General features: G+C 52.1%; 1 protein-coding gene across 2 annotated transcripts in view; it reads left to right on the forward strand.

Annotated features, from left to right (window-relative positions):
- The window catches only part of SLC8A2 (solute carrier family 8 member A2), a 43,584-nt gene that overhangs the window by 11,698 nt on the left and 11,594 nt on the right, over positions 1-20,292 (forward strand). For both annotated transcript variants that reach the window (XM_023182645.2, XM_023182646.1), the window contains 4 exons: positions 1,692-2,356; positions 11,657-12,079; positions 18,464-18,567; positions 18,718-18,735. In XM_023182645.2, coding sequence (XP_023038413.2) covers positions 1,692-2,356; positions 11,657-12,079; positions 18,464-18,567; positions 18,718-18,735 — 1,210 coding nt within the window. The remainder of the gene's footprint in view (positions 1-1,691; positions 2,357-11,656; positions 12,080-18,463; positions 18,568-18,717; positions 18,736-20,292) is intronic.

Genomic DNA, 20,292 nt, shown 5'->3' on the forward strand with positions numbered 1-20,292 from the left:
GCACATACACACGCGCACATGCACGCAGAGATGGGGAGTGAGATAGGGAGGGAGAGAGAGAAAAGTCGCTCTGGAGAAACACAGATATTGAGAAAGAGAAAGAAACTCACGAGGGACGGAAATAGGTATCGACCAATAGATATAAAAGAAGGACATGGAGACAAGGAGACCGAGGCGACAAGAAAAGAGAGGGAGCCAGGGAGAGAGACAGAGGAGGAGGAAAGGCTAAGAAAACCATTGAGACAGAGGCAAGGAGGGAAAGAGACAGCGGCACACACAGAGAGCGATGCAGAGAGGCAGAGACGAACAGGAACAGACAGAGAGAGAGCGAGATGGAGAGAGGGAGATAAATGTGGGGGGATGGGAAGAGGCCAGAGACAAAAAGGGAGGACGCGGTTAAAAAGAGATGGGAGGAAGGCGAGGGAGAGACATGGGGAGCGGCAGAGGTGAACAGAGAGAAGAGGGAAATAGAGAATAAGCGAGGAACAGAGAGACACATGGAGAGGAACGGGAGCAAGGAGAGAGAGAGAAAACGGGGTGCGGAGCGATGGGGAGAGGATGAGCAGAGACAGAGACAGAGGGAGGGACAGAGACAGAACGAGATGGACAGGGGTAGGAGAAAGGAGAGAGATGAGGAGAGAGAGACGGGGAACAGAGATGAGGGAAATAGAAACTCAGATAAGGACAGGGGAAAGGACAGACAGAGAAATGGGGACAGGGAGAGGGAAAAAAGTAGCTCTGGAGAAACACACATATTAAGAGAGAAAGAGAAAGAAACTCACCAGGGAGAGAGATGGAGATCTACCAAAAGATAGACAAGGGCACGGAGACATGTCCAGATATGGGGAGAGGCAAGAGCCAAACAGAGACCAAAAGGGAGGGACAGAGAGAGAAAGAGATGGAGAGCGATGGGGGGAAGGAGAGGGAGAGAGAGAAATGGGGGGAAACGGAGAACTCCGGGGAGAGAGGTGGGGAGAGGCAGAGATGAACAGAGTCAGAGACAAAAAGGGAGGGCCGGAGATAGAAGGAGACACAGCGAGATGGGGGAAGGAGCAGGAGACAGAGAAACGGGGGGAGAGAGAGAGATGGGGAAAGGCAGAGACGAACAGAGACAGAAGGAGGGAGGGAGAGATGGGGAGGGGGAGGAGAGAGAGACAGGGAGAGGCAGAGATGAACAGAGACAAAAAGAGGTGGGGAGAGACGGAGAGGGGGGAGGAGAAAGATGGGGAAAGGCAGAGATGAATAAAAACAGAGACAAGGCTCACACCTATAATCCCAGCACTTTGGGAGCTCGAGGCGGGAGGATCACGAGGTCAGGAGTTCAAAACCAGCCTGGTCAACATGGTGAAACCCCGTCTCTACTAAAAAAAAAAATACAAAACTTAGCTAGGCATGCTGGCGCATGCCTATAATCCCAGCTACTCGGGAGGCTGAGGCGGGAGAATTGCTTGAACCGAGACCCGGGAGGCCAAGGTTCAACGTTTAGTGCGCCGAGGCCGTGCCACTGCACTCCAGCCTGGGCTACAGAACAAGACTCTGTCTCAAAAACAAAACAAAACGAAACAAAACAGCAGAGAAAGGGATAGGGAGAGACGGCGGGCTTGGGGATTGGGGAGAGAGATGGGGAGCAGCAGAGGCGGGGTGGGAGGAGGCGGCCCGCCCGGCCTCGCCCTGACGCCCGCCGCCCGCAGGTGTGGGAGGCGCTGCTGACCCTGGTCTTCTTCCCGGTGTGCGTGGTATTCGCCTGGATGGCCGACAAGCGGCTCCTCTTCTACAAGTATGTGTACAAGCGCTACCGCACCGACCCGCGCAGCGGCATCATCATAGGCGCAGAGGGCGACCCCCCGAAGAGCATCGAGCTGGACGGCACGTTCGTGGGCGCCGAGGCCCCAGGCGAGCTGGGCGGCCTGGGCCCGGGCCCCGCCGAGGCGCGCGAGCTGGACGCCAGCCGCCGCGAGGTCATCCAGATCCTCAAGGACCTCAAGCAGAAGCACCCGGACAAGGACCTGGAGCAACTGGTGGGCATCGCCAACTACTATGCGCTGCTGCACCAGCAGAAGAGCCGTGCCTTCTACCGCATCCAGGCCACTCGGCTCATGACCGGCGCTGGGAACGTGCTGCGCAGACACGCGGCGGACGCCTCACGTAGGGCGTCGCCGGCCGAGGGCGCGGGCGAGGACGAGGACGACGGCGCCAGCCGCATCTTTTTCGAGCCCAGCCTCTACCACTGCCTGGAGAACTGCGGCTCCGTGCTGCTGTCCGTCACGTGCCAGGGCGGCGAGGGCAACAGCACCTTCTACGTGGACTACCGCACTGAGGACGGCTCGGCCAAGGCGGGCTCCGACTACGAGTACAGGTGGGTCCCCCGGGGTGGGGGGTGTGCAGGGGACTGGCGCAGGCTGTGGGTCCCACCGTCCAGCGGCCTCCAGGCGCATCGCCTCCCGACTGGCCTCCTGCAGGATTCATTCGTTCATTCATTCATTCCTGAGAGGCTGCTTTGTGCCAGGCGCTGTTCCAGACGTGGGTCACACACCACTGGACCAGGCAGAGAGCATGGCTATCCGAAGGCTACCCCTCCCACCTTCATTATCTACCTCTGGGTTTTTGTTTGTTTGTTTGAGATAGAGTCTCACTATGTTGCCCAGGCTGGAGTGAGTGGGACAATCTCCACTCAATGCAACCTCTGCCTCCCAGGTTCCAGCGATTCTCGTGCCTCAGCCTCTTGAGTTGCTGGGATTACAGGCATGTGCCACCACACCCGGCTTATTTCTGTACTTTTAGTGGAGATGGGGTTTCACCACGTTGGCCAGGCTGGTCTCCAACTCCTTGCCTCAAGTGATCCATCTGCCTTGGCCTTCCAGAGTGCTGGGATTACAAGCGTGAGCCATCATCTGGCCATGTTCTATGTTTTGTTATCTGGTAAAACAGCTGTCTCCTCATGTGCGTAAGAACATTAATGTTTACTGGGCACCTACCATGTGTCAGGCACTGGCCACAGGCACTCAGTGCACATGATGAATGAGACAAACTCTCAGTCTTCACACCACTCCTCCTGCATTCTTTATCTTTCCGTGGTTTTGTGCTGAGGCCACACTGTTTTAATTATTGTAGCTCCATTATGTGTATTGCTACCTGGTACAATAAGCCTTCTCCCACCATTACTAAAGTAAAAATGCTTATTGAGCATGCACTATATGCCAATAGGTATACCATGGGGAAGAAGACAGGTAAGGTCCTTGCCCTCAAATTGCAATGAGGATACAAACTACTAAACATATAAACACTTGAAGTGGCAATAAGTGTGATGGAGAAAAATAAAATAGGAGTGGAGGAGACAGACGATGGCTAAAAGTCTTTGGTTCCACCATAAAGCAACTCACCTATCACCCTCTACCATATCTCACAGCTCCAGTCCCTCTCCTTACCCCTCTCCTTGCAAATCTGTGATATTCTCTCATTCAACAGTTCCTCCTGAGCACCTACTGTGTGCCAGATGCCTTTATTTAGGGGATCAACCTAGAACAATAACCAAGATAGATAAGATCTCTGTTGTCATGTGGCCCACAAAATTCATCTATTTATAGTTCTGTCCATGCCACACTATTTTAAGACTTATAGCTTTACAGTATGTTCTTTTCAATGATTTTCACCAGCTTACATCAGGCTTTGAACAGTATGTGTTGTTAATTCATGCACAAGTCTCCCCTTTCCCATAATGACATTTATCAAGTGTCTACAATGTGCAAGAAACAGATAAACAGATCTGGCACTGGTGACTAGCAGTGAACAAAACTCATAAAGTCCCTTACCAAATGGAGCTCACATTCTCCTGGGAAAGACAGGCAATTAGGAAGTAAACACGGATTACATAAAAATGCCAGGTAGTGGTAGAAGCTGTGAAGAAAAATAAATCAGGAGACAGGGAGAAAGAAGGCCAGTGGCTGAGCTCTTCTGAGGTTCTATCTGCTCAGTAGTCTGGCACATCCCCCTTTAATCTTCTCCCTGGGGTACAGCTGAGGCTGAACTGTTCCCAGATCTTTAGTTCTGCCATCAAGCAGCAGTCAATCCCTCATCCCTTTAACCCTCTCTTCCTGGGACTCAGTTCGCTCATCTTCTCTCCTCTCCTCTCCCCTCTCCCCTTTCTCTCCTCTCGCTCCTCTATCTCCTCTACTCTCTCTCCTCTCTTCCTTTCTTCTTTTCCTCAGAGTTTCACCCTTGTTGCCCAGACTTGAGTAGAGTGGTGCAATCTTGGCTCACTGAAACCTCCACCTTCCGGGTTCAAATGATTCTCCTGCCTCAGCCTCCCAAGTAGTTGGGATTATAGGCACCCACCACCACACCCAGCTAATTTTTTGTACTTTTAGTAGAGATGGGGTTTCACCATGTTGGTCAGGCTGACCTGAACTCCTGACCTCAGGTGATGTACCCGCCTCAGCCTTCCAAAGTGCTGGGACTACAGGCATGAGCCACTGCACCTGGCAGTTCTCTGTTTCATAGATCTTGAGTTCCACCACTGTGTGCCTGACTGCCTTTTGTAGCCAGTCTTCCCTCTCCACCCTCATCACTTCTCTTTCCAGTGCTCGGACATTTGCAGGTCTTTCCCTCCACCTCAGTCATTCCAGGATCCTTTTGTCTGCCCATCTCCATCCACCTTTCCTACCCTGCCCACCCTAGCCTTCCTGGCTCACCACAGCCTCCACCTCCTGGGCTAAAGTGATCCTCCCACCTCAGCCTCCAAAGTAGCTGGGACTGCAGGTGCACGGTGTACTGTGCTCCAGCCTGAGTGAGAGAGTGAGACACTGTCTCAAACAAAACAAAACAAAACAAAATGCAGCTGTTCACAGGTCTTTGTTCCATCACCCTGTAGCATGGGATCCCTTTGGCCACTTGGTCCATCCTGCCCCAGTGCACCACATCATCCAGATGCCCTCAGTTGAGGGAACTGCATTCACCATATTGGGGCCTGCTTTCAACCATCTTTCCCCTTTCCACTCCTACCCACCCCTGGTCCGCATTGCCCCCATCTAGAGCCCTGGGGCTTTGCAGAAGGAAGTGAGTACAGGTGTCACCTGCTGGGATAACAGCCCACTTTTTCACTTACAAATGACCTCAGGATCAAGATGGTTTTTATTTTTCATTGTTTTTTGAGACAGGTTCTTGCTCTGGCACTCAGACTGGAGTGCAGTGACACAATCCCAGCTCGCTGCAGCCTCAACCTCCTGGGCTCAAGTGATCCTCCCATCTCAGCCTCCCAGGTAGCTGGGACTACAGGTGCGCACTACGGTGCCCATCTAATTTTTATATTTTTTGTAAAGGTGGGTTTTTGCCTTGTTGCCCAGGCTGGTGTGTTTTTGTTTTGTTTTGTCTGAGACAGAGTCTCATTCTGTCACTCAGGCTGGAGCACAGTGGCACAATCATGGCTCACTGCAATCTCCGCCTCCCAGGCTCAAGTAATCCTTCCACCTCAGCCTCCAGTATAGCTGGGACTACAGGCACATGCCACCAAGCCTGGTTAATTGTTTTGTTGTTGTTGTTGTTGTTGTTGTTGTTTTGGTATGTTTTGTAGAGACAAGGTTTCACCATGTTGCCCACGCTGGTCTTGAACTCCTGGGCTCAAGCAGTCCACCCACCTTAGCCTCCCAAAATGCTGGGATTACAGGTGTGAGCTACTGCACCTGGCCAGGACCAAGATGTTTGAAGTGAAGGAGGAAATGCTGTTCAGTGGTGGCACCAAAGCGCTAGGAAGAGTCAACATCTTCCTACCCTTCCTACCCTATCCTGGTAGACATTCAAGGCCTGGCATTGCTTATTAAGGCACCTTAGGCCAAAGACTAGGAGGAAGGAGACTTGGGTTCCAGTCCAAGCTTAGCCCTGGACCCTGTTCCGTGGGCAAATTCCTGCCTCAGTCTGAGCAGGCAGGTCTGCCATGTACAGTTGTTGAAGTTGTGCACTGCATAAAAGCACCATATCTGAGGAAGCTGTCTTCATAGTGGACAGTGTAGATTTGCATTTCTATTATAACAGTTTCCCGACTTATGGAAATAAGTGTCTTGAAGAAGGAAAGCCTTTTTCTAAGTTTCCCACAGATTCACATGGGCTAGGGTGGCCCTGTGAGCCTTAGTTTCTCCAAACTAAACGTGATCTCTGAGAACCCCAAAACAACACAGCTGTTCCAAGATTCTGAGATTTAATCCCCTATGATGCTGACACACTAAGGGTCTGAAGTTCTAAGATTCTAGAATTCTAACATTTTGATATTCTTTATTTTTTTTGAGACTGAGTCTCATTCTGTCTCTTAGAACAATCTCGGCTCACTGCAACCTCTGCCTCCCAGGTTCAAGCGATTCTCATGCCTCAGTGTCTGAAGTAACTGGGATTACAGGTGTGCACCACCTCACCTGGCTAATTTTTGTATTTTTAGTAGAGATTGGGTTTCATCATGTTGGCCAGGCTGGTCTTAAACTCCTGACCTCAGGTGATCCATCCACCACGACCTCCCATAGTGCTGGGATTACAGGCGTGAGCCACCACACCTGGCCAACATTTTGGTATTCTAATTCAAACTCCATCCAGTCTCTGACTTGATGGCTTTAAGATTTTTGTCTTCTCAGTTTCTGTGTCCAGTGCTGGAACACAAGTTCTGTGAATCTAGTCTTCTATGATTCTGATGCCTGGCTTCTAAAGTCCCCATGTTATTTTTCTCCCGAACTCTTTTTTTTTTTTTTTTTTAAGACAGAGTCTTGCTCTGTTGACTAGGCTGGAGTGCAATGGCTCAATCTCAGCTCACTGCAACCTCCACCTCCCGGGTTCAGGCAATTCTCCTGCCTCAGCCTCCTGAGTCGCTGGGATTACAGGTGTGTACCACCATGCCCAGCCAAGCCAAACTCTTTTTTTCTTAGACACAGGGTCTTGCTATGCTGCCCTGGCTGGACTCAAAATCCTGGGCTCAAGTGATCCTCCTGCCTCAGCCTCCCAAGTAGCTGGGACTACAGCCACCACATCCTACATTTTATTTTGAAAAACTTCACACCTACAGCAGGGCTACAAGAACAGTTTGATGAACTGTCATATCACCTTCATCCACAGTCACCAATTGTTCACATTTTATCCTGTTGGCTTTTAATCTCTCTTTAATATTTAATAATATTAATAATTGTGGGACAGGCACAGTGGCTCACGCCTGTAATCCCAGTACTTTGGGAGGCCGAGGCAGGTGGATCACCTAAGGTCAGGAGTTTGAGACCAGCCTGCCCAACATGGCAAAACCCTGTCTCTACTAAAAATGCAAAAATTAGCCATGCTTGGTGGCGCACACCTGTAATCCCAGCTACTTGGGAGGCTGTGGCAGAAGAATTGCTCGAACCCAGGAATCGGAGGTTGCAGTGAACCAAGATCACACCACTGCACTCCAGCCTGGGAGATAGACCAAGACTCCCTCACAAAACAATAAAAAATAAAAACTAGCTGGGCATGGTAACGTGTGCCTGTAGTCCCTGCTACTCAGGAGGCGGAAGTAGGGGAATCACTTGAGCCCAGGAGGCAGAGGTTGCAGTGAGCCAAGATTGTGCCACTGCACTTCAGCCTGGATGACAGAGCCAGACTCTGTCTCAAAATAATAATAAAAGAATAACAACAACAATAATTGTGACACTCTGTGACCACGAGTTGCAAATACCATGACCTTCATGCCTACATACTTGAGCATGCATCTTTTGAGAATAATGGCATTCTCCTACCTGATCACAATACTATGTTCTCACTCAAGAAATCTAACGCTGAATTGATACTGTTAACTCAGTGTCAATTAAGTGGTGCACAGCCTGTGTTTCCATTTTCCCAGTCATCCCTGTAATATCCTTGATAGCTGTATTTTCACTCCTGCCCTCTCTTCCCATTTGATCCAGAACCACACGTTGCATTTCCCTGTCAAATCTCTTTAGTCTCCTTCAGTCTGGGTCAGTTTCTCAGCCTTCTCACGACTTTTGCGACCTGATGCTTTTGAAGATGATAGTCCAGTTACTAGAATGATGGTCAATCAGGGTTTGTCTGATGCTTCCTGGTGATTAGAGTCCCGCACTTTTGGCAGGAATCTCATGGAAGAGATGCTCTGTCCCCCTGGGTGCATTGTATCAGGAGGAACATGATGTCCACTCGTCCATTACTGTGATGCCCAGTTTAATTGTTTGGTAAAGATGGTGCTAAATCTTTGGATTAATTGTTTGGCAAAGATGATGCTACAGGATGTATGCGGTGGATCATGCCTGCAATCACAACACTTTGGGAGCCCAAGGCCGGCGGATTGCTTGAGCCAGGAGTTCAAGACCAGCCTGGGCAATATGGCAAAACCCCCTGTCTACCAAAAGTATAAAAAGTAGCCAGGTGTGGTGGCACGAGCCTGTAGTCCCAGCTGCTCGAGAGGCTGAAGCGGGAGGAACACTTGAGCCCAGGAGGTCCAGGCTGCAGTGAGCTGGGATTGTGCAACTGCACTCCAGCCTGGATGACAGAACAAGATCCTGTCTCAAACAAAAATAAAAATAAAGGGCTGGGCGCGGTGTCTCACGCCTGTAATCCCAGCACTTTGGGAGGTGAAGGCAGGCAGATCACGAGGCCAGGAGTTTGAGATCAGCCTGGCCAACATGGTGAAACCCCATCTCTACTAAAGATCCAAAAAATTAGCTGGGCGTGGCAGCACGCACCTGTAATCCCAGCTACTTGGAAGGCTGAGGCAGGAGAATCGCCTAAACCCGGGAAGCAGAGGTTGCAATCAGCCGAGATCGTGCCACTGCACTCTAGCCTGGGTGACAGGGTGAGACGCCATCTCAAAAAAAAAAAAAAAAAAAAAAGATGGTGCTACAATCTCCACATTTCCGCATTCTACTGATCCCTTTATCCCTTACATGTAAATGTCTCATATCTCATGACTTTAGGACTCTAAGATTCTAATATTAATATGTGGATATCACTAGCCATCATTGTTCTCGCTGTGCCTCCGCGTGCTTTCCCTGTATCAATTCAGTCCTCACGACAGTGCCAGGAGGTAAACACTATTATTAGCCCATTCCACAGATAAGGAAACTGAGGCTTAGAGGACTGCAGAATCCTGACTGCCCCAGATCACACAGCTGGCATGGTGGCCAAGCTGGGCTTGAAGCAGGTCAGCCCACCCTCCTGGGTGCTCCGTCACCATGGACAGCGAATCCCTAGCTAAGGGACTCCCTCGTCCCTCCACTGCAGGTCTTTTCGCCAGGTTCTACGTCCCCTACCTCTTGCCAGAACCTTGGGGTCCCTCTCTTCCTCCCACAGAGCTGGAGAACTGGAGCCCGACCTCCTTCCCACACCCACGTTTTTGAGACGGAGTCTCGCTCTGTCGCCCAGGCTGGCGTGCAGTGACACGATCTCGGCTCACTCCAGCCTCCGCCTCCCCAGTTCAAACAATTCTCATGCCTCAGCTTCCAGAGTAGCTGGGACTACAGGCATGCACCGCCACACCCGCTAATTTTTGTATTTTTAGTAGAAACAGGTTTTCACCATGTTGGCCAGGCTGGTCTCGAACTCCTGACCTCAAGTCATCCTTTCACCTCAGCCTCCCAAAGTGTTGGTATTACAGGCGTGAGCCACTGCGCCTGGCCCCAGAACTCCTTTAATATGAAAGTGATAGTGAATGCATATGGATTACATAGCAGGGTTCAGAGATGGTGCTGAGCCCCTTACATGCACAGTACAAGGGATCGAGGGAAAGGATAGATTTTCAAGATTCCTTAACATCCCAGAGTCATGCTGATGTCTGCAACCCTGCCAGGAAGAGCCCACCTACTCCATGACCCCTCAGAATTTCACTCTGACTAATCTAATGTCACTGCCTTGTTCCCTCCCTGGCTCTCCCCATTACAGAGTATCTTATGAGTGCTTCAGAGATTTACACAACTGTTACTCTTTTAACACCAAGTCAGTTCACGTCCCTCCTCTGCTTGGAATGTCCCTCCTTTGCTTGAAGCTTCACAGGGCTCCTCCCTCACTCAGGGTAAATGCAGAAGTCTTCACTGTAGTCCACCCAGGCCCTGGGAGATCTGCCCCTGTTCCCACTGTGATGTCATCTCCCACCCTCTCGCCCTGGCTCCCTCTGCTGTTGTCATGCTGGTCTCCCTACAGTTGCTTGAACAGGTGACCTGTCCCTAGGTCAGATCCTGTCCGGCTGTCCAGCTCCAGGTCAGGGCATTCGCATTGCCTGTTCCCTTTACCAAAAATACTCTTTTTGGCCAGGCGCGGTGGCTCACGCCTGTAATCCTACCACTTTGGGAGGCCAAAACAGGTGGATCTCTTGAGGTCAGGAGTTCGAGACCAGCCTGGCCAACATGATGAAACCCTGTCTATACAAAAAATACACAAAATTAGCCGGCATGGTAGCGGGCACCTGTAGTCCCAGCTACTCGGGAGGCTGAGGTGGGAGAATCCCTTGAACCCAGGAGGGGAGGTTGCAGTGAGCCGAGATGGAGACACTGCACTCCAGCCTGGATGACAGAGCAAGACTCTGTCTCAAAAAACAAAACAAAACAAAACAAAAAACTCTTTTCCAGGCATCCTCCCCATGGCTGACTCCCTCCCCTCCTTCAGGTCTCTGCTCAAATGTTACCTCCTCCAAAAAGCTTTCTTGACCATGCCAACAGCTCCCTCTCCTCAGTCCCTACCCTCCTGACTGTTTCTCTTGATAGCACCATCGCCACCTGAACATCCTATGTTTGTTTATTGTTCATTCTTCTGCACTAAAACAGAATCTGAAAACTTCTTACTGCTGCCATTCCCCCAACGCTTAAAACAATGCCTGACACACAACCGGTCAGTATCTGTTGAATGAATGAACCGTAATTAAATCATTAAATATGCAATTGTCATGGTGATATGGCTCTCCCATGGGGCTGTGAACCCTGTGAGGACAGGGCCTGGTTACTGCTGTGTCCCCAGCACCACTCAGCACAAGGCACAGAACGGCTATCCTTAGGAGTGTTTGCTGAATGAATGAATGATACCAAGTTAAGGTGTATGGACTTTCTCTTGGGGGCATCTGGGAAGGGCTTTTATCAGAGGAATGACAGAGTCCTTTCTGGGTCCCATATCCCTGCCACTCAAAATGTGACCAGGACATCCCCCTGGAGCTCATTAGAAATGCGATTCTAGAAACCTGGGAGCTTCTGAACCAGAATCTGCATTTTCACAAGATCCAGCAGGGGATTCATATGCACATATGAATGTGCATATTTGAGAAGCAGGGATGTAGAACACCCCAGGCTCCCTCTTAACTCTTGGACTTTGCATGTGCTGTTCCTTCTGCCTGGAGTATGCCCACCCGCTAATGCCTCCTCCAGGAAGCCTGCCCTGATCTCAACCTTATCCTTACCTGTTCTGCTCCTCACGAATTCCACGCGGGGAGGGGCCCACTCTGTCTTGTTCCCGCTCTGCAGCCCTTCCTCCAGGACGCCCACCCTGATTCACCCTCAGTATTACTACTTTAGTGCCTGTCGACCCTCATACTTGGGAGTTCTCCTATGGCACCTGCCCCTCCTCTGGGAAGCACGTCCAGACCCCTCCCCCCGCGCCCCGTACAACACACAGCCCATGACCGACCCTCACCCCGCTCTTCCCGCTCCCCACCCCGCCGCAGCGAGGGCACGCTGGTGTTCAAACCAGGCGAGACACAGAAGGAGCTGCGCATCGGCATCATCGACGACGATATCTTCGAGGAGGACGAGCATTTCTTCGTGCGGCTGCTGAACCTGCGCGTGGGCGATGCGCAGGGCATGTTCGAGCCGGACGGCGGCGGGCGGCCCAAGGGGCGGCTGGTGGCGCCGCTGCTGGCCACCGTCACCATCCTGGACGACGACCACGCAGGCATCTTCTCCTTCCAGGACCGCCTGCTGCACGTGAGCGAGTGCATGGGCACCGTGGACGTGCGCGTCGTGCGGAGCTCGGGCGCGCGCGGCACCGTGCGCCTCCCCTACCGCACGGTGGACGGCACGGCGCGCGGCGGCGGCGTGCACTATGAGGACGCGTGCGGAGAGCTGGAGTTTGGCGACGACGAGACCATGTGAGCACTCCAGCGGTGGCCCGGAGAGGGGTGGGGCTTCGGAATGGGCGGGGCCTGATGGGGGCTCAGGGGCAGGGCCTGGGTGAGCCGTGCCCACATCGCGGGCTAGTCCTTGCGGAGGGGCGGGGCTTGCGTGGCTGTACCCACAAAGTGGGCGGGGCTTCACTGAGCAGCTGGGCCCTCAGGAGGGGAGGGGCCTGAGTGAATCGTGCTCCGAAGTGGGCTGGGCCTCGGGAGGGGCGGAGCCCGGGTGGGCTGTGTCCACAATGTGTGCGGGGCCTGATGGGGTTGTGACTGTGAAATGAAGAGGCGAGGCCCAGAGGGGCGTCTGGACAGGTGAGAAGAGGGTCCCAAGGAGGAAGGGTGGACGAGGTGAGGAGAAATGGGACAGGGGCCTGGAGAGAGCAGTGTGGGGCCTTAATTGGTAGCTGGTGGAGTGTGTCCTGAAGAAGAGGGCCCAGGGAGATGTGGGGAGAGGCCTGTGGAGATGAGACGCTGTCTGTGGCTGTGAAGAAGGGGCGGGTCCAGAGCGATGGGTGGGGTCTGGGTTTGGACATACGACACCAGGAAATGGGAAAATGGATGTGGACTGCGGAAGAAGGCGGGGCCTAACGAGATGGGTGGGGTCTGAGGAGGCATAGCTAGGGAAGGGGTGGAGCTTCTGGGTATGAGGAAGAACCTGGGGAAATAGCGGGACACCTAAGGGGAATGTGGGCGAGGCTTTGGGAAAAGATGGTGCTGGATGGGGGGGGGGGCGGGGGGGCCGGCGAAGGCGGGGCGGGGCCGGGGGAGACACTGGGGAGCCTGAGGGCTGGGATTTGGGAAAATGGGGTTTGGGGAGGTGGACTGGCTGGATACACTCAGACACACACATGTAGACAGACATTTACAGATCAAACACAAAGCCATTTATAGGCACCACACACACAAAGACACACACGGCAGGGCCAGGCGTGGTGGTCCACACCTGTAATCCCAGCACTTTGGGCGGCTGAAGCAGGAGGATCATTTGAGGCCAGGAGTTCGAGAGCAACCTGGGCAACATAGCAAGACTCCTACTCTAAAAATAATTGTTTCAAATTAGTGGTGGCGCATGCCTGTAGTACCAGCACTTTAGGAAACTGAGGCGGGAGGATGGCTTGACCCTTGGAGACCAGCCTCTACTCTACTAAATTTTTTTTTAATTAACTGGGCATGGTGGTGTGCACTTGTAGTGCCAGCTACTTGAGAAGCCAAAGCAGGAAGATGGCTTGAGCCCACGAGTGAGGTGCTGTAATGAGCCGTGATCACCCACTGCCCTCCTCCCTGGGCAATACAGTGAGACCCTGTCTCCAATAAAAGCAAAAAACAAAAAAACAAACAAACAAAAAAACACATGCAGACACACATAAAGTCACAGACAGGTACACTAAATTATAGAGTCAGGGCTGTTCTCATGCCCAGATCCCTGGCCACCCCTTACACAGGTGCCCGAGTGTCCCCCCATGTGTGCCTGCAGCCTCACATTCCCCCACCTGCCTGCCCAGGAAGCAGGCAGCGCCTGCCCCTCCTCTGCCCGCTCCCTTCCGCCCCCGCATGCCCGTCTGTCTCCCTCCTCTCTGCCGCCCACGCGCCTCCTACTCAAGCGGAGTCCCCACCGCGCTCCTCCTCCCTCCTCCTCCCAGCCTCTGCGCCTCCGCCTTGGGCAGCACTCAGTTTCTCACTGCGCTCGCTGTCTCTTCATCTCTCCCTCTGCATCTCTGCATCTCTCACTCCCTGGGCTGACTCTCTCTGGGTCTCTGCGTCTCTGTTCATCTGTGGCTCTCTGCCCCCAGCACCTCGCTCTCTGACTCAGCTTATATTTCAGGCACACTCTCCACACCTTTCCTTCTCTCTCTCTGTCTGGCTTGGTCTCCGTCTCAGGGCTGTTGAGAACTTGGGATGGGGGCTGCGAGAGGCACCATCCCAGACCCTTCTCTCACACCAAGAGATAAGGGGAATGGAGAGTTTTATTTCTTCTTCTTCCAGTCCTTCTTGTAGTCCAACCTGCTTCCCTCCTGCTGCTGCAACCCCACAGGCCCTCTCCTCCCCCACACGGCTTCCCCAGGCTGGGACACCCTCTGTCCCCCACCCCCACAAGCTCCCAGCTGTGGCGTCAGAAGACAGAGAACAGGAGGCTAATTAGTGTTCAGGGAAACTCTTCCTTCCTCTGATGGGCAGGCGCTAATTAGAGGCGCTTTGAAGAAGCTGGGCTGGAGGATCAACTCAGAGACGGAGGAGAGGCACACAGAGATGGGGTGGTAGGGAGAGAGTGAGAGACACAGAGACAGAGACCTAGAGATAGACACAGGGAGAGCTGAAGACAGAATAACAGAACTGGAGAGAGAAACAGAACAGAGAGACACAGAAAGACAGGAACTTAGAGGCCCGGCGTGGTGGCTCATGCCTGTAATCCCAGTACTTTGGGAGGCCAAGGCGGGCGGATCACCTGAGGTCAGGAGTTTGAGACCAGCCTGACCAATATGATGAACCCCATCCCTACTAAAAATACAAAAATTAGCCAGGCTTGGTGGCATGCATCTGTAATTCCAGCTACTGGGGAGGCTGAAACAGGAGAATCGCTTGAACCGAGCAGGCAAAGGTTGCAGTGAGCCGAAATCGCACCATTGCACTCCAGCCTGGGCAAAGAGCGAAACTCCATCTCTCTCAAAAAAAAAAAAAAAAAAAGGAAGAGACACAGAGAGAGATGCCTCGAGAGAGGGAGAGAGGTGGATATTGAGAGACTGAGATGGAGGGAGACTGAAAGGCAGAGAGACACAGAGGCGATAAAAACACTCATGGAGGAGAGAGACTGACCCAGGGAAGGAGAGGTTCTCACGATGCGGCAGAGAGAAAAGGGAGTTGGGGTCAGTGAGAAACAGGAGAGGAGGAGACTGGGTCAGAGATCAGAGGCCGGCAGGGGAGAAGGGGAGGAGAGTGGAGGTTTCAGGAAACAAGGGGGCAGGCTGGGGAGGAAATCTGCTTCCTTTGATCTCAGGAAGTCCTGCCTTGGTCTAACTCGAGACCCTCTTGTTGATTCCTGCGCGTTGGGATTCTCCTGCGTCTGGGTCCTCTGAGGGCGCGTCTGCCAGGGCGCAGTTGGCGTGCCTGTCACTGTACGTCAGTCACTGTGTGTCAGCGGATCGCAGCGTGTCTGCGAGAGTGAGCGACAGAGGTGTGTGTGTGTCACCCTGTCAGCGTGTCACTGTGTCGGCAGCTGTCTGTGTGTGTCAGGGTGTATGAAGAGCATGTCTCAGGAGACCCTCCCTCCTCGCCGGCCCCAGCATTTCAGCACCGCGGACAGCTCACAGGCCTTGCCGAGGTCGGGGGCGGCCCTTTCTTTCCACCCACAGAAAATTGAAAATATCCTGGAACCAGGAGGGTGGAGGTGGGCGGGTGTCCCCACATGGCCGTCTTGTGTGCGCCTGTCCTTGCGCGGGTGTCGCTGTGTCTTGTGCGTGTTTGTGTGTTGAGATGCGTCTTTTGAATGACTGCCTGATTGAAACTCTTCTGCTTGAAGTGCGTTGACTTTGGTTACTCCATTCTTTAGACTCTGAGAGACAGAGACAGGGAGAGAAGAATCCAGATAAAGAAGGGCGGACCGAGTGCGGTGACTCACATCTGTAACCGCAGCACAGGGGAGGCCAAGGTGGGAGGATCACTTGAGGCCAGGAATTCAAGACCAGCCTGGGCAACATAGTGAGATCCTGTCTATAAAAAATGTAAAAGTATCCAGGTGTAGTGGGGCACGCTTATATTTCCAGCTACTTAGGAGGCTGAGGTGGGAGGATTGCTTGAGCCCTGGAGCTCAAGGCTGCAGTGAGCCATGATTATGCCGCTGCACTCCAGCCTGGGCAACAGAGCGAGACTTTGTCTCAAAAAAAGGGAGGGCAGAAAGATGAGAAGAGACTGAGACAGAGAATGGAGAGAGTCAGAGAGAGAGACTGCTGGAGAATCAGAGACAGACAGAGTCAGAGATGGAGAGATAGACCCAGAGAAGCTGAGAGAGGCAGAGAGAGAAAAGAAGATGGAAAATATAGGGACAGAGATGCAGAGAGCCACTGAAGGAAGTAAACAGACACCAAGAGGTGTCAGGAGTGAGATGTAAGGTACAAGCGTCTAGGTGGTACCTCAGTGAGGGGCTGCAGGGTGGTGATGTCGCCAAGGCTGTGGTGGGGGAGTCGTGCTAACTGACGGGCATCTGGTCCATGCAGTCTTGCCACTGCAGTGGGAACGGCTGTAGGGTGTGGTGGCGTGTGGGTGTGGGCGGTGTGATCGGCTGTGCTTCCTCGATTGGGTGACTGTGTGGGCTGGGTGTTTGTGTTTCTGGGTTCTGGGGCCAGGCCTTGTGGGACTACGTGGTTCCTACAGCTGAAAGAGTTGCCAGTGGCAGAGTTGTGGGCACTCTGGGTTTGTGGATCTTTGGGGTCAAGGGGTGTGGGTTGTGTGCCTGATGGTGACAGGTAACTTTTGGCTGTTTCCTGCCACCCCCTGGTTACCATAGGAGCAGAGATGCTGTGAAAATCAGTTAACATCAGTACTTGGTTAACTCTCCAAATCTGGTTGGGATGGAAAACAGGAAGCTGAGGATTTTCTGTGCTGAAAGATTGGAGTTAGCGAAATATGTATGGAGGGTGTGCTCCATGCCAGAGACCGTTCTGGGTGTTGGAGATAGAACAAAAAGCATAAATGAACTTACCTGGGGGAACTTAAATTTAAAAATGGGGAAGCAAATGGTAAATAATGAACAATAAACTAAATAAATGTTAGAGGGTGTTAGAAGGTGATATTTAAAGAAGACGGGCCAGGTACCGTGGCTCACATCTGTAATCCCAGCACTTTGGGAGGCCAAGATGGGAGGATCACTTGAGGCTAGGAGTTCAAGACCAGCCTGGGCAATGTGGTGAGACCCCATCACCACAAAAAATAAAAAATTAACTGAGTATGGTGGTGCATGCCTGTAGTCCCAGCTACATGAGAGGCTGAGGCAGGAGGATCACTTGAGCCCAGGGGTTTGAGGCTGCATTGAGCTATGATTGCACCACTGCACTCCAACCTGGGTGACACAGCAAGACCTTGTCTCCAAAAATAATAATAAATACACTAAAAAGAAAGACAACAGAGCAGTGTAAGGGAGTGCTGGGGTGGGAGCAGTGAGGGATTTCACTATTAAGTAAGATGGAAGGAGTGGGCCTCATTGAGAAGGTGAAGTTTGAATGAAAAACTGGAAGAACTGAGGAAGTGAGCCCAAGGGAAGAGTGTTCTAAGCAGAGGGAACAGTCAACGCAAAAGCCCTGAGGCATAAGCAGGCCTGGCTTGTTCAAGGAATAGCAAAGAGGCCAGAAAGAGAATGAGTACTAGATTGCAGGGGGTCTTGTGGGCCATTCTAAGGACCTTGCCTTTCGTTCTTTGAGAGATAGGAGCCATGCAAATGTTTTGCACAGGGGAGGGACCCAGTCTGACCTTGGTTCTATCAGGATCACTCTGGCTGCTCTTGAAAGAACAGACTGGGTCGGTGAGGGTGAAGCTGAAGCATGGGATTATTTAGGAGGCAACTAGTAATCTAGGTAGGAGACAATAGTGGCTGGGCTGGAGTGCAGGGGTTAACAGTCTGGATTCTGACAGTTGTGTGTTCAAAACCTGTCTCAACCATAAGCTCATACTGGTTTACTTTTATTATTATTATTATTATTATTATTATTATTTGAGATGGTGTCTCGCTCTGTTGCCAGGCTGGAGTGCAGTGGCGCGATCTCAGCTCATTGCAACCTCCACCTCCCAGATTCAAGCGATTCTCCTGCTTCAGCCTCCTGAGTAGCTGGGACTACAGGCGCTTGCCACCACACCCAGCTAATTTTTGTATTTTTAGTAGAGACAGGGTTTCACCATGTTGGCCAGGATGGTCTCAATCTCTTGACCTCGTGATCCGCCCGCCTTGGCCTTCCAAAGTGCTGGAATTACAGGCGTGAGCCACCGTGCCCGGCCTATTTTTTGAAATGAATTATTTAATATAAATAGAGATGGGATCTCAATATATTGCCCAGGCTGGTCTCGAACTCCTGGCCTCAAGCAACTCTCCCTTCTCAGCTTCCCAAAGTTCTGGGGTGACAGGCGTGAGCCACCGCGCCCGGAATGCTTTACTTTAGTCAGACTCAGCTTCCTTACCAGTGCCTGGTTTTGTTTCTGTCAAATGGGGATGATAATAGAGCCTTCCTCCCTGCGTGGTGGTGAGGATTAAATGGGAGTCTGGAGTCTGGGACAGAGGAGGTGCTAGGAAAACTGGCTGGCTGTCAGGAGGGTTGCCTGGTTTTTCTGGGGAGGGGGCCTTATGCTGGGTGTTCTGCCTCCCCCTTGCCCCACTCACAGGAAAACTCTTCAGGTGAAGATAGTTGATGACGAGGAATATGAGAAAAAGGATAATTTCTTCATTGAGCTGGGCCAGCCCCAGTGGCTTAAACGAGGGATTTCAGGTGAGAGGTGACCAGTGGGCTGTGGGAGAAGTAAGGGGTCCAGGGTTGGGGGACTTTCAGGGGCTCAATTGCAGGCACTCCTTAAAGCTCGTGGACCTGAGCTTCGTGGGGAACTGATCTCACTGTCTGCCTGTCTCTGTTTCTCCCCAGCTCTGCTACTCAATCAAGGTGAGTGAAGTCACCTCTGGGCTCTGAGTGGGGAGGAGCCACTGGAAGAGGGCCTGGGGGAGGGTCCCAGCCCCAAAGCTACCCTCCCAGGTTGGGTTTGAGGCAGATTGGAGGTGAGATAAAGGCAGATTCAGGGCTGGGGGACGATGGGGGCTGGCCTGAGAGTTGGTGGTGCCTGTGTGAGTTCGAGATTACAGTGAGCATTTTGGAGGTCAAGATTATGTCTGTAACGTGGTGAAACCCCCATCTCTTGTAAAGATACAAAAATTACCTGGGTGAGGCCGGGTGCGGTGGCTCATGCCTGTAATCCCAGCACTTTGGGAGACTGAGGAGGGTGGATCACCCGAGGTCAGGAGTTAGCGAGCAGCCTGACCAACATGGTGAAACCCCGGCTCTACTAAAAATACAAAATTAGCCGGGCCTAATGACGCACTCCTGTAATCCCAGCTACTCAGGAGGCTGAGGCAAGAGAATCGCTTGAACCCGGGAGGTGGAGGTTGCGGTGAGCCAAGATCGTGCCATTGCACTCCAGGCTGGGGAACAAAAGCGAAACTCTGCCTAAAAAAAAAAAAAAAAAAAAAAAAAAAAAACCAAGCTGAATGAGAGGGAAGGGGGCTGGAATCCCAGCTATTTGGGAGGCTGAGGCACAAGAATCGCTTGAACCCGGGAAGCAGAGGTTGCAGTGAGCCAAGATTGCACCACTGCACTCCAGCCTGGGCAACAAAGCAAGACTCCATCTCAAAAGAAACAAAAAAGACAATGTCTATAGTCAGGGTTGTAAGTCATCCAATCGGATCTGGGTTTGTGAGAGTGGGGTCGAAGAGGATCCAGTTTGGGGTTGATTGGGGTGGGGTGGCATTAGGACTGGAGATCGGTGTTAGGACCGTATTAAGGTGAGAGTCACAGTGGAGGTTGCTTCCTGGGTTTCTGGTGGGATAAGATTAGAACTGGAGTCAGATCTAGGTCAAAGCTAAAGTTGGACTTTGAGGTGAGTAATAGAATTTGAGGAATTTAGGTTAGAACTGGGGCCAAGGTAGAGATTGGACTAAGAGTTGGGGCTAGGGTCAGTGGCTTGGAGATGGAAAAGTCGTTTTGGAGTCAAGCTCAGAATTGGGATCCGAGGTTAAGATTAGGGTTTGACTGAAGATTGTATTTGTTGGAGGAAGCAATACAAGCTGCTATAACAAACTGATCCACAAATCCCTGGGGCTTCACACAATAAAAGTTATTTCTTGGCTAGGCACAGTGCCTCATGCCTGTAATCCCAGCACTTTGAGAGGCCCAGGTGGTCGGATCACTTGAGTTCAGGAGTTCATGACCAGCCTAACCAACATGGCGAAACCCCATCTCTACTAAAAATACAAAAATTAGCCGGGCATGGTGGTGCATACACCTGTAATCCCAGTTACTCGGGAGCCTGAGGCAGGAGAATCACTTGATCCTGGAAAGTGGAGGTTGCAGTGAGCCGAGATCATGCCCACTGCACTCCAGCCTGGGTGACAGAGCGAGACTCCATCTCAGAAAAGTAAGAAAGAGAGAGAGAGACAGAAAGAGAGA

The sequence above is a fragment of the Piliocolobus tephrosceles genome, chromosome 21 (assembly GCF_002776525.5).
Source record: "Piliocolobus tephrosceles isolate RC106 chromosome 21, ASM277652v3, whole genome shotgun sequence".
NCBI classification, from domain to species: domain Eukaryota; kingdom Metazoa; phylum Chordata; class Mammalia; order Primates; family Cercopithecidae; genus Piliocolobus; species Piliocolobus tephrosceles.